At 37.9% G+C, this 14,982-nt stretch overlaps 1 protein-coding gene across 6 annotated transcripts in view; it reads right to left on the bottom strand.

Annotated features, from left to right (window-relative positions):
* Positions 1 to 2,324: 2,324 nt before the first annotated feature.
* NAV3 (neuron navigator 3) overlaps positions 2,325 to 14,982 on the bottom strand; it is a 730,605-nt gene continuing 717,947 nt past the window's right edge. For all 6 annotated transcript variants that reach the window (XM_064491553.1, XM_064491556.1, XM_031463093.2 and 3 more), the window contains 6 exons: positions 12,806 to 12,960; positions 11,668 to 11,739; positions 10,903 to 11,099; positions 9,846 to 9,964; positions 6,062 to 6,265; positions 2,325 to 2,533 (listed from right to left, as the gene is read on the bottom strand). In XM_064491553.1, coding sequence (XP_064347623.1) covers positions 2,414 to 2,533; positions 6,062 to 6,265; positions 9,846 to 9,964; positions 10,903 to 11,099; positions 11,668 to 11,739; positions 12,806 to 12,960 — 867 coding nt within the window. In that variant the 3' untranslated portion in view covers positions 2,325 to 2,413. The remainder of the gene's footprint in view (positions 2,534 to 6,061; positions 6,266 to 9,845; positions 9,965 to 10,902; positions 11,100 to 11,667; positions 11,740 to 12,805; positions 12,961 to 14,982) is intronic.

The following is a 14,982-nucleotide window of genomic DNA, read 5'->3' as shown; positions in this document are numbered from 1 at the left end:
AAGTACTTATCGCCGGGCTTTACAAAGACTACAAAACTTTCCAGATGATTTATTTCACTGTTTCTGTCTATTTACATAATATGTTACATCAAAAATGTACAAAATATAAAATGTATACAGACAAATGTTTCACAAACTAGTTTAAGTTGTAAACTAGGTGGACCTACTGGGATGTATTGCAGGAACTTCTGTTTATGTTCATGTTTGGACTGTGGTTCTCAAAATGGCAGGGAGGGATTCGCAGTTTTCTTAGATCACGTATGATACAAGGGCAACCAGTCACTCGTCCAGCTACATCGTTCGATGTTTCACAACAGGTTTGATGCATGTTTGAGGCTTCAAAGTCAGGGTGACGATTCTGTGTGCATAAATTCAGTCCGGATTTCCCTTAGGGCAGTAGCACCGTGGACGACCTAGAGACCGAGCGACACTCTGACCACTGGCACAGGTGTCCTGTGCTGTTATTGTTCCACAGCAACGGACCCGCGGGTGGTCACAGAGAGTAGCACCAATTACGCGCCCTGAAAGTAGCACATTTCCACACGCACAGGACAAGTCTACACCATGGCCTAGCCCTTGGGTTGAGAGATTTAAAACCTGTCCTCTGTGTGTGCTGGTAACTTCTCCAGTCACTCCCATCAGTTTTCATGCACTCTCTTTAAAGCCTGCCATGACAGATGCACTTGTAGACATTTTTCACTTTTCCAAAAATGTACTGGCTTCATGGACAGTTTAGAAGCATGCTCACCCTAGCACTGATAGCTCCCGCATAGTCAGAACAACTGTAAATACAGGACAAACACACCAGATGATAACAGCGTTGAGGGTTGGCATTCTGTATTTGTTTGCAACGTACAGGGACCGATCTCGGCAAGTGGAACACCTCTTAACACCAACGGGATAAAATACACTTTTTGTTGTTGTTGTTGTATTTGTTTCGATTTGTGCAAGTTTTAAAAAAGATTATTTACAATACCTACCCAGTAGACTGTGCAAATCTAACCTTCTTTTACAGTATCAACGCGCCTTCCTCCACAGTGACTTCACCGCTTCAGTGTTCTCGAGTGCTGAATTTCTCATGTAAAACAACAGCCATCAAAACAACATGCTCAAAACTCATCATAGTTAAAAAAAAGAAAAAAAAGAAAAAAACCAACAAAAAGAATAGGGGAGGAAAGCCAAACAGTTGTGCTCATGCTGTGCCAAATGCTTCCAGCTTTGCTGGATAAGAATGCAAAAATCTCCCACCTTCTGAAACTCTTTTACCTGGATCTGGATGGAATTTCGCCACAGGGCTTAGCTTTGAAGTGATGGTCAGAGAGGGTTTCTGGGTGACTTGACTATTTCGGAGGATGGGCAAAGCAATCTATTCCCGAAGGAAAAAATATTCCTCTTTCTCCTATCCATTTCTTAAAAACAAACAAACAAACAAAAGAATTCGAGCGAGATTAGAGAGAGACAAGGCTACTGTGTTAACTGGCGTTGCTGGGTTGGAAAGGAAAAGACCGTGGAAATGAGCAAGGGTTTAAGATTTAAACCAAGTGTTCAACTGTTGTAGAAATCTGTTTTAAGGCAGTGAGACAGCACCATAGGAAATGTTCCTTCTTGTCACTGAAAAGGCTCAAACAAACAAAGCCCTAAAAAAGCCTTTTGTCAGTGTTGACTAATAATTGGTATAAAACTCTTTTTAAGGGAGTGGGCAGGTGGTTTAAAAAGACCACGGTGGTAAAAACAACCTTATAAAACCTGTGACTCAGACACTAAAAAGTTGCTGGAGCACATCCCGTGAACATGGCAGTTGAGAATTACATTGGCACTTATCCAGATTGCCACAGCAGTGTTTCCCTGGGGGTCACACCTTGCCTTTTGTGCTTCCGGAGGCCTGGCCTCTGCCTTGCGGAATGGGGGTGAGCACACAACACAAACACTACCGGAGCTCTGAGACCAGCACCGTGTGGCCCAAAGGAGGTTGGACGGATCAGAAGAATGGACCCTGCTTGGGGAGAACAGCCCCTCAGAGGAAACAAAAGGAAGGAACGAACAACAACGAAATAAAAAAGGTCTGCATTGTAAACTTTTAAAGAGGAAAAACATAAAGTCCAGTTTGGCTATCCCGTGTGCAATCTATCAGGTGCCCTGTCCTGAGGGTCCTTTCCAGTTGAGTAATGGAGCCTTACATCACTCCACGGATAGAAAAATGCCTAGAAATAAAAGAAAGTTAAGCTTCCGTGTCCATTTCGCATCTTGGCGGTTCAGACTTAGTTCTGCTGCCTCCTTGGAGACCATGACTCTGGGTCAGGGCCCTTGACAGGGTGCTTTCATACTGGCAGTGGTTTAGTGAAAATACCTTCTTTTTTAAACTTTTTTTTTTTTTTTTTTAAAGCATAGTCTTTTCCCCTAACTTTTTCACCCTCTAGAGGGTAGATTCAAGAGAGGAATCCAAAACATCTTCAGGGTGGCTGGCACTATCACTGTCGCAGCTCTGTGTGCCCGAGTAATTGGCTGCTTCTTGGAGTTTCATTAGCATATTCATCTGAAGAAAGAAAAAGAGACATCGATGGAGGCGATGAGGCATTGAGGAAGCCAGTTCCAGCAAACACACGGCCCTGAGCCACACTGAGGCACCGTCTCATCCCATCCAAGTGAAACAGGAAAACAATTTTCGACTTTTACGAGTTGCCCCTGGCTCCTACGCTATTTCTCCCAAACATGACTCTGACAGCAGAACCATAAGGACACAATAGGGCTGCTAGATACGTCTTTTATTTGAGGTTGTGAATGAATACGGCTCCAGCAGGGAGAGTGGAAAGGAGACTGTATCACAGCTGGACATCTGGGCTCGAGGCTGGAGAATGCGCCAAGCTTTCCAGCTTTTTGGCTGCGACAGGCAGAAAGCCCTGAATGGCAAGTGAAAGTCGTGAATGTTCATCCCCACGCAGACGCACACCCGGGGCTCCCACACATGGTCCCTGGGGAGCAGGCTGGGAGAGGGTGGAAGGGAGCCAGCTGCTGCCCACAGCACACCATCTGCTGCTTAGGAGCTGACCTCCCGAGGAGGTGACGGAATGAAGCCAACCATGAGTGTCTGAAGGGGGATAGGGGAAGAATCACTGTCAAATTTCTGCTGTTGTTGAATTTCTGGCTAAAATGTGATTGATACATCACTGAAAACAAAAACCACCTTCTGGAACGGCAGCGGCTGTCTCACATTTCCCAGCCTTATAGGACAAGGGTAATGTTTGTTCTAGCAAAAGGGATGGATGTGTGAAAGCACCTGGGGAGAAAGACAGCTAGCATTTCCATGTATTAGAAGACAAAAGGCGGCCACCTTGCTTGGATTTTGATAGATTGCAGATTCACCGGTAGGGATGTCAAAAGAAAGATGGTGCGAAAAGCACATCGTGGATAAATGGTTCGACAGTTTTAGCAAACACAGAAAAATTGGCACATGTCTTCGTGAGGGTATAGACTTGTTTAGTTATCAAAGTTTCTAGAAATTGTAGTAATCTTTATACTGTTTAATGCATGTTGTCTATTTTTATAAAGTAATCAATGTTTTCTTCTTTTTCCCCCAAATTAGAAATATAGGAAATCTGACTCAATAGAAAGGAGAACTCTAAAAGGGATTCTTTAGACATATGTTAGGTTCTGCATGTTTGTGTGCTTAGGGTAATGTGTGCTCAAAAAATGTTTGTGAAATAAATGATAAACTGGTAATTACCAATTTCAGCACGGATGCCTTTCTGACAAAGAGGTTAGAGTGACAGCATATTTTAAAGCCATTTTAATATTTTTCAGGACTATGTTTTTCAATACAATTTTTTATTAAATTAGCTACATAGAGATATGAAATGAAAATTGTTGGTGAGAACTTCTTAAACCAGTGAGTCAAAAAGCCAAATGTCTCCATCAACATAGTGTTTTTCTCTCCCTCTCTCTTACACACACACACACACTCATACCCCTACGTTCATGCACAGTCATATTCCCATCCACCTTTCTTTTGTCAATTCCTCCCTATTAGTAGCTAGCTGTACCCTCAGGAATCTGGGTGAACATAATTTGTAGAAGAGAACTATGTTTTGAGCGCCCTCCTGATTTACTAAAAGAAGAAATGGTTTCAAGGGTTATGATTCTATCTCAGTTACAAATGTCTGAAATCACTCGAATCCTGACTGTTGTCAAAGTTTTATGGTATAACAGTAATATTATTAAAGTCTTAATTCTTGAAAATAGTATCACAAAGTAAATATATTCCATTAGAATAAGTTAAAAATCTCAGATTCATAATAAATATATACAAAGACCTTACTCTGCCTTCTCATAGGTTATTTGTATATTCAAGTCAGAGGAGATTCTCCAGTGACTTTGTTAAAAAATGAATAAATAAATAAAAATAAATAAACCTAATTACCGCCCCCTCTCCCCCGCAAAAAATGACAGATATCATAACCCCTTGCTCCTTAAGATGCTGAGGTGAGCAGCAGGTTAGGAATCAGGGATTTTTTTTTTTTAACCCAAATTCTCACTCAGAATGGGGAGATCCTGGATCTCTTTTCCTTACTAGCAGACAAGAGCATTCAGAGCTGGGGAAAAGAGTGCCTAACGGGTGCAGCTGACTAGGACTGTGGGAACTGGGAACATTTAGGACATCTCCTGAAGGTCCCATACTCTACAGAGTAACCCTGAAAACAAACCTTATAAACACCTCACCTCATCAGCCATAGTATTAAAAACTGCAAAGGGAGAACTGAAAATTACAAAAAATTCAGAGGAAATAACCCATATTTGTATTCTAAGGCTTATACTTATTCTATTCAATTTTAATCATTCTTTCAGGGATTATTTACTACACACTCACAGTTACGCTGAATTCAAGCCAATTCTACCGCCACTGTTGATTTCTAGCTATGCATGAGCTAAAGGGACAGACAGCTGTTAGAAAAACGTTAAGTCCAGGCCCATAAGGAGTTTATAGTGTAGATCCAATGTTTTAAATAAGAGCTCCCTGGACCCTAAGTAGGTCAATGTATATACTTGGGTGACTTTATGGAACTCTTTGAGAAAGTATGCAAAACTTTCTGGGTGTGAGCATTTTGTTGGGGAAAAGGTCATGAAACTTTATCAGGTGGTTCACCTGGAACTCCCAAAACGTTAAGAATGATCAGCTGGAATGAGGCTGATGCACACATGTCAGGTACACAAAATACCCAGTCAGTTTATGTCCTCAGGTATGATCATAGGTAACGATTTTCATCATCTCCTTTCTGTTCGTTTGTTTTTAGTAACACAATGACCTTCATTTCAGCATGTCTTCCTTCTGCATTGGTTGTCCAATAATCTCTTTAGTCATGGAATGGTAAGCTTACAAAACATATTACAGTGGATACCGATCTATAGGAAGTCATCAATAAAAATTAAAAAAATACATTTAAAAAGGTCATTTTACTAAGAACTCCATGCACTTAATACTTCCAGAATATTCATACTTTGGAGTTTTACTGACTTATATTAAGCCTCACAGGACTGCAAACTGAGAAAGGCAGGGGGTAACACCCCTTTGATTTCCATGTCTGTTTCTTCTCTACTGTTGTCAACAGACTAATTCTAAATTTAGTCAGACTAGTTGATATATGTAAAATATTCTTTGGTTTTTCAAATATACACTAGAATATATTCTTTTGGGTCTTTTTTTTTTCATTTTCAAACAAAATTCAGTTTTCTCTTACCTACCTTATAAGTTGAGTCATGCAATGTTAAAAATTTACTTATTTGCATACACAATTCCCTGCCTAATAAAAGAAAAAACTATGGTTACAGAGCTCAGCCTGGTTTCAGTGTTTCTTGATTATTTTTAAGCATCCAAATTTGGTCTTTCACTTTTAAGAATTTCACCCAATGAAAGTAGGCCAAAGGTAAAAATGTTGAAACGAGTACCAAAATCAGGACAGTCTCAAATATTACCAAGAATAACTTATGTCTTTGATGCAGATGACTAAATTCTAATGACCACACACTGTAGCTGAGATTATACAGAAAGAATCAAACCTCAGCCTCTTACCAGGGGATCCCCCTCTGTGTCTGTTTGTGGAATGTGCTTTGAGGTTGTAGCTTCCTTCGTGGATACGCAGCCCTCATACCCAACATCTTCTGGTCGCAGCTGAAGTAACGCTGGGCCCTCCTGAGGCAAAGACGCCGAGCTCCACGGGTATGTGTCAAGCACCCACTTTGAGGGATCCTCCCAGGGTGCACGTTTCCCATACATCTAAAAAGTGATCACACATTCAGCAAAGACGAAATGCACTTCTATTCAGTACAAAAGGTGACTGCTAACTGAGTGATTCCTTTGAGTCCCCATGGGACTTTCAGGGGAATGAGGTGTCCCTATACAATTTTCCAGATTTTGAACATCTATCTGTGTATATAGTTCACTTTAAACTTGAAGTCTAGACAAAATAAAGCTGAACACCTGGGCTCGATGGTCAGCATTCAGGGGAGAGCATGAAGGAGGTTTATTTTAAATATACATTGAAATGACTGCCCACATTTATTTTTCGTTAGTAGTTTTACAAACTGAAAGAAAAAAAGTGAAAAAAGAAAAAGAAAGCTCAACATTGAGAAAGGAAAGTTCCAGTACTGGAGAACTGAAAAGAGCCATGCTAGACCCTAAACAGAGTTCTCTATGAAAGTGCACTTTGGAAAGATGATGAATAAAAGAGACTTCTTTTCTCTGTCTACGTCTTTCTACTCAAACTTTCCTTGGAAATAAGAATACTTTCTCTGCTAACCATTTTCCTCAGATTAACTTCCTCTGATAATCACAATGCTTCCTGTTATAACTCTTTTTAGATGTTTACTTGTAAGGTCACTGGTAAAAGAAGGAAATCATGGGAAATGAAAGCTTTGTCGGAACTCAGATGGAGGGAGAAAGTCAAGAAGAAAAAGATGATAAAGCCTCGGTAAGGTACTGGCAGTGGAGCAGAGGGCAGAAGATGAATCTGAGAGATGTTTAAGAATTTTTAAGCTGGACACAAAGCCAAAACCAAACTGGAAAGGGCAAACTGAGAAAACAGAGGTTGATGGGACTTTGTAAAAATGTGTAAGACCACAGGGGCATAGAAAGAAAGTTAAAATTAAGAGAAAAGGGCTGCCACATGGGTACACTAGTTCTTTAATGGATTGTCCTATTCCCCTGAGGGAAGTTCTGGGTACCAGGTGTATACTTGATTCCGGATGGCACGGAACACCACTGTGAGGTGTTCCATGTGGCTTGTTGTGGTTCACAGCAAAATGGTAGAGAGTGAAGCCATAAAATGCTGATGGACTGCCTTGGAATTGTCTTTTTTCCAGGTTTTTCCTGGAGAAGTTGTATGAGGTTGTGGCAACCTTGCCTTAAAAAAAAAAGTTCAAGTCCTGATACCTGTGCATTTCTTCAGGAGATGATGGTAGAGGCAGCAATCATTAGATTCTATTTATAGTTCTCTTGTTTTGGAGCAGAAATTTTCTCAGTTAAAAACCTACTTTATAGAGGATGTAAAACATAGCTTGCTATACAACATAAAGTAGTTGAAGGAAAGTATAACTCTTGGAAAGCAAATGTTAGAAAAAGAATATAAAAGAATCAATTGATGCTAGCCTTTTGAAGAATCACCAAGAATACCAAAATTGGAAGTGACCAATAAAAAGCTAAACAGGCTTAATTCTGTATTTCAGAGTAAAATAGATGTCATAGAAAAAGAACTGAAAGAAGAGAAATTTAAACATTCAGAATGACATGAACTGATTGTTATTCCAAGAAAGACTGAATCATCAGAATGAAAATCAGAATCCACTGTATCACCAGTGTTTTGTCCAACGAGAACATCTGGCAAAGAGTATTCCCCACATGGTTCCCCACCAAAGCATCAGCCTTCATTTGAAAAGAGATTTTTCTATTCCTCTCAACTTGTATCTTCATCTTTGCAACCATGCTTTGTTTTTCCACCTCTTGCTCCAATTCACGGTTCTTTGTTGCCAGTAGATCCAATGAAACGGTTCATGACATATGTGATTCCTTTTCTTCCTGCTCTTCCAGAAGTCACATACGGACCATCTGAAGAATGTCATCTGCCAATGGACTTCTAGTGCAGCAGATCCTCCGTAGCAATGAGAACTGTCTACTCACCAAAGGGTTTTCCATCATTTCTCCAAGTGCTAAGTCTCTCTCCACCACCCTGCCCCTGCTACCCATCCCCAGCCCCAACCATGCCCTACATCATGGTTGATTCAGTTTTCACACTAACCTACTACTAAACATCCAGAACCACAGCAAAGAACTTGAGACATTTTTATCCTTCTTCAAAAAAGTTTTTTGAAGTATATTTCAATGGGATACTGGTATTACTTTAGTGATTATGCGTTTGCCTAAATGGAAGCTTTATAGAATTACAATTCTAAGCAAAGTGTTTTATAAATAATATTGATTTAAATATTAAAAAACTCCTATATGTCAAAAAACAAAATCTAAGGAGTTTTAGTCATTTTTGACTCTTTTTTGGTACAAATGATTGAAATCAAGAGACCTAACTCACAAATGAGGCAGCAAAATAGTTTTAAAGGAATCCTGGCATGTGATATGCTATACTTGAAAAAGAAAAATCTTTGGGATAGTCTCTTACTTTGTTGAAGACATTTTCTGGGGCTAGTTTGGCTCATACCCTTAAAAATATGAAATCGAATTATTTAAATCTGGAGTAGGACCAGGTGACATCACTCTCTAGGATCATCACCTCTGAGGGTTCAGAACATCCTCATAATATTCATCATGTTCAGCAGAACCATCGTGATAGTTCTGAATCACTGCCATGCCATTCTACTAGGTGAGGAAAGCGTGATGGCAAAAGGAAGTGAAATGAAGGAAAATAGATAACCAACTTTTTTAGACAGTAAAATAAAGACTTAACACAGTGTTTCAGATGACAAAATGTGAAAAGCATGAAGTATGGCTTAATTCTAGTAGCAGTTGTGATAACCAGGACTAGAGATGCCTGAGCCAAAACTGCCTAAACCTTGGTTGAGTTCTTGAAAAGAAGATTGGATTTTTCTACAAGCTGGGTGATTATGCAACGCAAATCTGAAAGTCAGACTTAAGGGTCACAATTCTACAATTTCATGAAATTTCTACTTCAATATAAGTGAAAAATCAAGAATGATGGAAAAGGGATAGAATATTTTATTGAAGAAAAGAGTTTTATTAGTGATATATTTTGACTTCTTAGTTAAGAGTAAAGAAGGGATGGCTGCAGGGCCTCATGATTTAAGGTAAATGAGAGAAACAGCAGGGATGCTGCTAAGCCCACCTGTTCGAGATTTTTTTTTTTAAGTCAAATGCCTTAGATTTTCAAGTACTCTCAGAAATAATAATGGATCTTGCAAGTGACATTAAAGGGCTTCACACAATGAAATAGAGTAAAGCAGGGAATCCATAAGCAAAAATTACTTGCTGCAGATTATATGATAAGGGAATTAATGATCAAGGCCCATATAAACATGCCTCTGGGCAATTAACTGGGTATCTAATAAGAACAGTCTGTAAATATTTATGGCAATAAATTTGGCTTTCAATGTGTAGTTCTTGCAAAAATTGGCTTTCTCTTTCTCCTACATATTTATTCTCAGAACGGAAAAAAAAATTTGCATACTATTTGCTCTTTAAATTTTTACCACTATAATTATATAGTTCATGCCTTTAGTTTTCTACAGAAATACCCAGAGAAATGAATGGTTTTTTTTTTTTTGCATTTAAAATAAGGCTAATTTTTTTTCCACCTAGTTTCTTAAACAGTAAAGAAAATTGAGTACAATACCTGAAGACCTTCTCTCACTGCCTCCAGAATATAAGGTACCAAAGAATAGTTCCAGAGATCCATGAACCATACTCTAGAACCTTCCACATCCATGGGGCATGGAAGGAAAAGTCGAGGACCTGAGACGACACAGATGACACAACATTTTTGAGAGCTGTTACGTTTAACAGTCTGTTATGTTTAACAGTCTGTTACATTTAGACACCATTTGGGGGGAATTAATTTATTTCTTGCAGGATTCTTAGAAAATTGTAGTCCTGGCCAGCTTGATTATTATAAAAGTGGGTTTTACTGAAGACCCAGTCTTCAGGACTCTCCTTTCTTTATGTACTAAAATCTTAATCTAAAACATAACATTGCAGCATTAGAAGAAACCTTAAAGGTCATAATCCAGTCAATCCGCCTCATTTTACAAATGACAAAACTAAGCTGAAACAAACTGCCAAACATAAAATATGTCATTATTTTTAGGAGTCAGCCTCCACCTTGGTCTTCTGATCCCAAATATAGAATTTTTCTTTCTACTTTACACTGTGTTTTTAGTGAGTATGACATCTTTATGATCCAAAGCAGTGGGAAGGGGACTTCTTTTGTGTGTGCAATTTAAGAAGGAAAACAAAAATAAACAACTATATGCCAACTCAAGACAAATAACTCAAACAATTTTGTCTTTATGCAAAACACAAAACACATTATCTCTAACTAAAATCCTCTCTCACAACTATATTTGATATGAGTCATCAGCTAAAATTTGCTTTTAGCATTAAAAGGTTACTCTAAACAGACACAATTTATTTCAAATGGTTTTTTGATTTTTAGATATTTTTCTCTCTTAAACTTATTTAATGTCAGTAAAATCTTAGTAAATGGTAATAGTCAGACAAAATGAATCTAATTAGAGACACAAAGCTTAGAAGAAGGCAAACTTTCAGAAGAGAGAAAAATGGAAACTTGAAAAACATTAGCTTCCCATGTTATTTTCTGCCATCCAATCTGGCTATCTTTTCCACGTACTCTTAGTTCCTGGAGAATGGCATATTGCAATTTTGGAACTCACCAATGGTAACATCAGAAGAACTGTGTGTTTCCAAAAAACTGTTGAGATGATGCCACGTCTTGGGTATCCAATCTATAATTTTGACTAGGTCATTATTGCGTACGTTACTTTCAATTTCCATCTCTATCAGTTTCCTGCGGAGATACCTGCCTAAAAAGCCCTTCACTGGTTCTGTGTGGTTTGCACATAGTACCCACCTACAGAAAGAAAAAAAAATCCAGAAACCTTTATATAAATTAATCTTTAAATCCACAGTGATTCTCTTTCCAATACAAAGTAGTAACATTCCTATTTCAGTTGGTGGCTAGGTTTTAATGATCAAAGGGGTTAGAAAGTCTATTAGCACTAGAGCTGTAACGTAACTAACTTTTCTTTCTGAGCTAAAGACAAGCTCGTGTGCATCAGCAGTGAGTGGGTGTGTACACGCTGAGCCCTCTTCTGTAGGAAAATCACAACTCCTGAAATAGGAACTCTCTTCACATTTCTCACACGTAGAAGAAAAGTGCTCCACTTTAACCGGTGACATAGTGAGCAGGAAAGACATTTCTTTTTTCTTCTTTTTTTTAAAGAAACACTTCTGATTACAGGATGAGGATCACAAAACGTCTGCTTGAGAAAGACTGTCAGAGGAAGTGAGAATTATTTTCACACCCCCAAGTCACCACTGGCAGGATTTGTCAATGTACAAATGGAAAAACACCGGCCAAAAGCAAACAGAAAGGGACAATACTCAAAAAGAGAAAAACATATTCAGTTGATCTTTACCTGAAATTGTGATGCAGCTCTAGATTTGGTGATGAAGAAACTCCCTGATTCATCGTCCCAATGATATACGGACTGCGAAAACACAGAAAGCAAACATGTACTAAAGGTAAAAGAGATTATTATATTAAAATGGTCTCAGATAACAATTTAGGTAAACATGGATTATTCCATTTTAACATTTGGCTGTAAAAGGGTAACTTTGTGATGTTAGGTTGGAAAATGACAAAGATCACTGAACCGAAATTTATTAAGATTTGGGGTTCATTTTCAGCTCTGGCGTCCTAGGCAAATCATTTTAATCATTTTTTCATATCTAAATTCACATTTATTTGTCTATAAAATAGAAAGTTTAGACAGAATAATCATACTGGTCTCTCTCCACTCTAACATCTTCTGATTCCTATGCTTATAATCCAATTCACTAATTTTTCTTTTATTATTTCATAATTATTTCAAAGGTCCTTAATAACATGAAAGAATTTTTAGTTCAATATTTTGATTCAATATCTATTTTATGGTGATTAACTTTTAGCACTTAAAAAGTCTTCACCAGAGAGTAACTGGGATACGTACACCATTAAAACTAATCTTTACATTGCTGCTCTTAAATGTCCTTTCTCAGAGGCCATACTACAGTGAATCTTAAGTGGGTTTGCAGATTTTTTTATACCCCACTTTAACCTTGTCTGTCACGTAAAGAGTTAAAAATCAGACTCACTGATGGAGAGCGGTATATCTGAATGCATTAAATTTATCTCTGTAGGAAGGTTGAATTTAAACTTTAATATGAACTAAGAATGAAACCAGAGCTCTGCAGCCCCCTTCTAGTTCTTAATTTCCTGATTCAAACATTCCATTACTGACAATTAGTCTCCCAGACAGTCAGCATATCTGCAGTAGTTAACATCATCCAGTGAATAATGTTTCCATAAAAGGGCCTGGGGACATAGTTGTTGAATGAATAAATAGCTGTTCAAATGAAAACACAGCGATTCTTTGGAAATATGGTATAATAGTAATGAAGGTTTCTCAAATTAATGGCATTTGCTATAGGTCTTAAAAGGTATAAAGGCACCAGAATGCAATACAGCTCACCACTTTTTCATATTTCATCATTCAGAGTATTTTACAAGCATACCATTTGTTGTATTTACAGTTGAGGAAACCATTGAAGATATCACTCAGAGAGCCCACGTGGTGAAGATTATCAAGAATTATTACAACAGGAAGCTCTGCACCGTTATTATCAGCACTGCACTGTTCGGCCAGGTTAGCTAGGTACTGTTGCAATTCCTTTAAAAAAATTACAAAAACAAATATATCAATGATAAATTTATAACAATGGCAAGCAATTCATAGGAATAGCACATTTTGTGTTCCATCCAGGTTCTTTGATTAAAACCCATAAATCATTCCATTGATACAAAACCTTATTTTACAAAGCAAAAAAAAAAAAGAAATATATATATATAAATATATATATATTTTTTTAAAGGAGAAAAGCCAGTACAGAACACCTGAAGCAAATATAAAACTGTAAACACAAGGACATATTTCTCAGTTGTTTTCATCCCAGAAGAAAAGCCAAAAAAATAAGATTTCTGGATATGAGCTCTTACGATAAACCGCAAACGCTGAGACTTCAGTTTTGTTTTTGACTTCACAATGACAAAAATGGATTTTAGAAAACTTTATAATTTCAAGTGTAGACTAAATGGCACCCCCAAATTACCACTAATACTTTAAATATTTTAATTCATTTTGATGAGGTGCATCTGAAAATGTACACCTGGGACTTAAGTAAAACTGTGGTTGGTTGGTTATTTATTTATTATCCGCATGCAACTGCTGTAATTTTAAACAAAGACAATTTTTTTTATATTTCACAGGGTCACTTGACATTAGCACTTAGCATTTATTAAGCTTCTTGGTTCTTTACAGGTATTATTCCTCTCTAATAGCTTTTAATCTAAATACGGTAACCAGTTCACTGATTGCTCTCACAGATGGGTAGGCCAGGACTATAATTAGGTTTCTTAGAATTATCCTAATCAGTAAGAGCATTTCCATAATATTTGCATATTTACAATGACATTTTCAATTTGTAAATCTTGCTCAGGGTTAAGAAAACAATTTCATTATGAATCTTGAGTAACGAATAGAATCCCAAGTGATAAGCATGCCATTTTTTTTTTCTCTCAACACAGCTTTAGCAAGCACCTACTAGGTGCCAGGTACTCTGGCACCAAGGATTTAGAGATTACTCCTCTATTTCAGGCTTTAGAGTTGATAAACAGAAAGGCAGGTCAACAAGTAAATCACAATGCAGTGGGATAAGTGAAATGCACAAAAACTACAGAAAAACTAAAGACAGCAACCAACCGAGATTGAAGGCTCAGAGGACAACAGAGGATGGGGATGGCGGTATGACTGAAGAATAAAGGGGAAAAAAAAAAAGCTAGAAGATACGAGTGTTTGATGTGTTTGGAGAAATAACAGTGTTCTACTTTTGCAAAAGAAATGGTACATGGTGGCAGTGCTTGCAATGAAAGAAAAATCAGAAAAGACTGAATCCATGCAGAGGAATGTGGATTTTACTATATAAATAACTGTGGACCACTGACATGTTGCTGTTGTTGTTTTCAGCAGGTAAAAAAAAAAAAAAAATTATTCATCAAAGGAAACATAAACATGACGGATATGATAATTAATCAGAAATGCAAAAGGCATTCTAGAAGCTTATTGCCCAGAACAGAAGGTGAGGCGTGCATACGGATAACCACAGTTCACAGTGAAAAGTAACGCACTACCTCAAAAGAGTGCACACCAAAGATTTTTGTTCAGAGCATGGAGAGATTACCTGTAGCTGCTGGGAATGACTTTCTGGTGGCAGTATTGCTTCCTATGAACCCTTTATTTTTAAGATTAGGTAATATTTTAATGGTTAAACATAGAAGAAGAGCTTTCCACATGGAGGAAGAACAACCAAAGACAGAAACACAAAACTATGATACCCATGCAGGAAAGAACTAGTAATATATGCTTTGTAGATGTAAATAGTGGTAAGCAAGTTGGAAAGGAAAGTCTGCAGCCTTGAATGATTGTAAGATTACTGGACTTTTCCTGCTGACAGTGAAGAAACACTGGCTGGGAGATCTGAGTAATGCAGTCAGAATCGTGATTTCCAAGTATGGTAAGTACACTGTGGAGGAGGAAGACAAACCGGTCAAGAGAATAACAAAGTTGCTGAAGCCAAGAGACACTGTGGGACTCAAGAGGGGTAACAGAAGCATGGGTAGATTTTTGACCTAGTGC

The sequence above is a fragment of the Camelus dromedarius genome, chromosome 11 (genome assembly GCF_036321535.1).
Source record: "Camelus dromedarius isolate mCamDro1 chromosome 11, mCamDro1.pat, whole genome shotgun sequence".
NCBI classification, from domain to species: Eukaryota; Metazoa; Chordata; class Mammalia; order Artiodactyla; family Camelidae; genus Camelus; species Camelus dromedarius.
The sequence above is the reverse complement of the archived record's forward strand: the minus strand, read 5'-3'. Positions and strand labels throughout refer to the sequence as shown.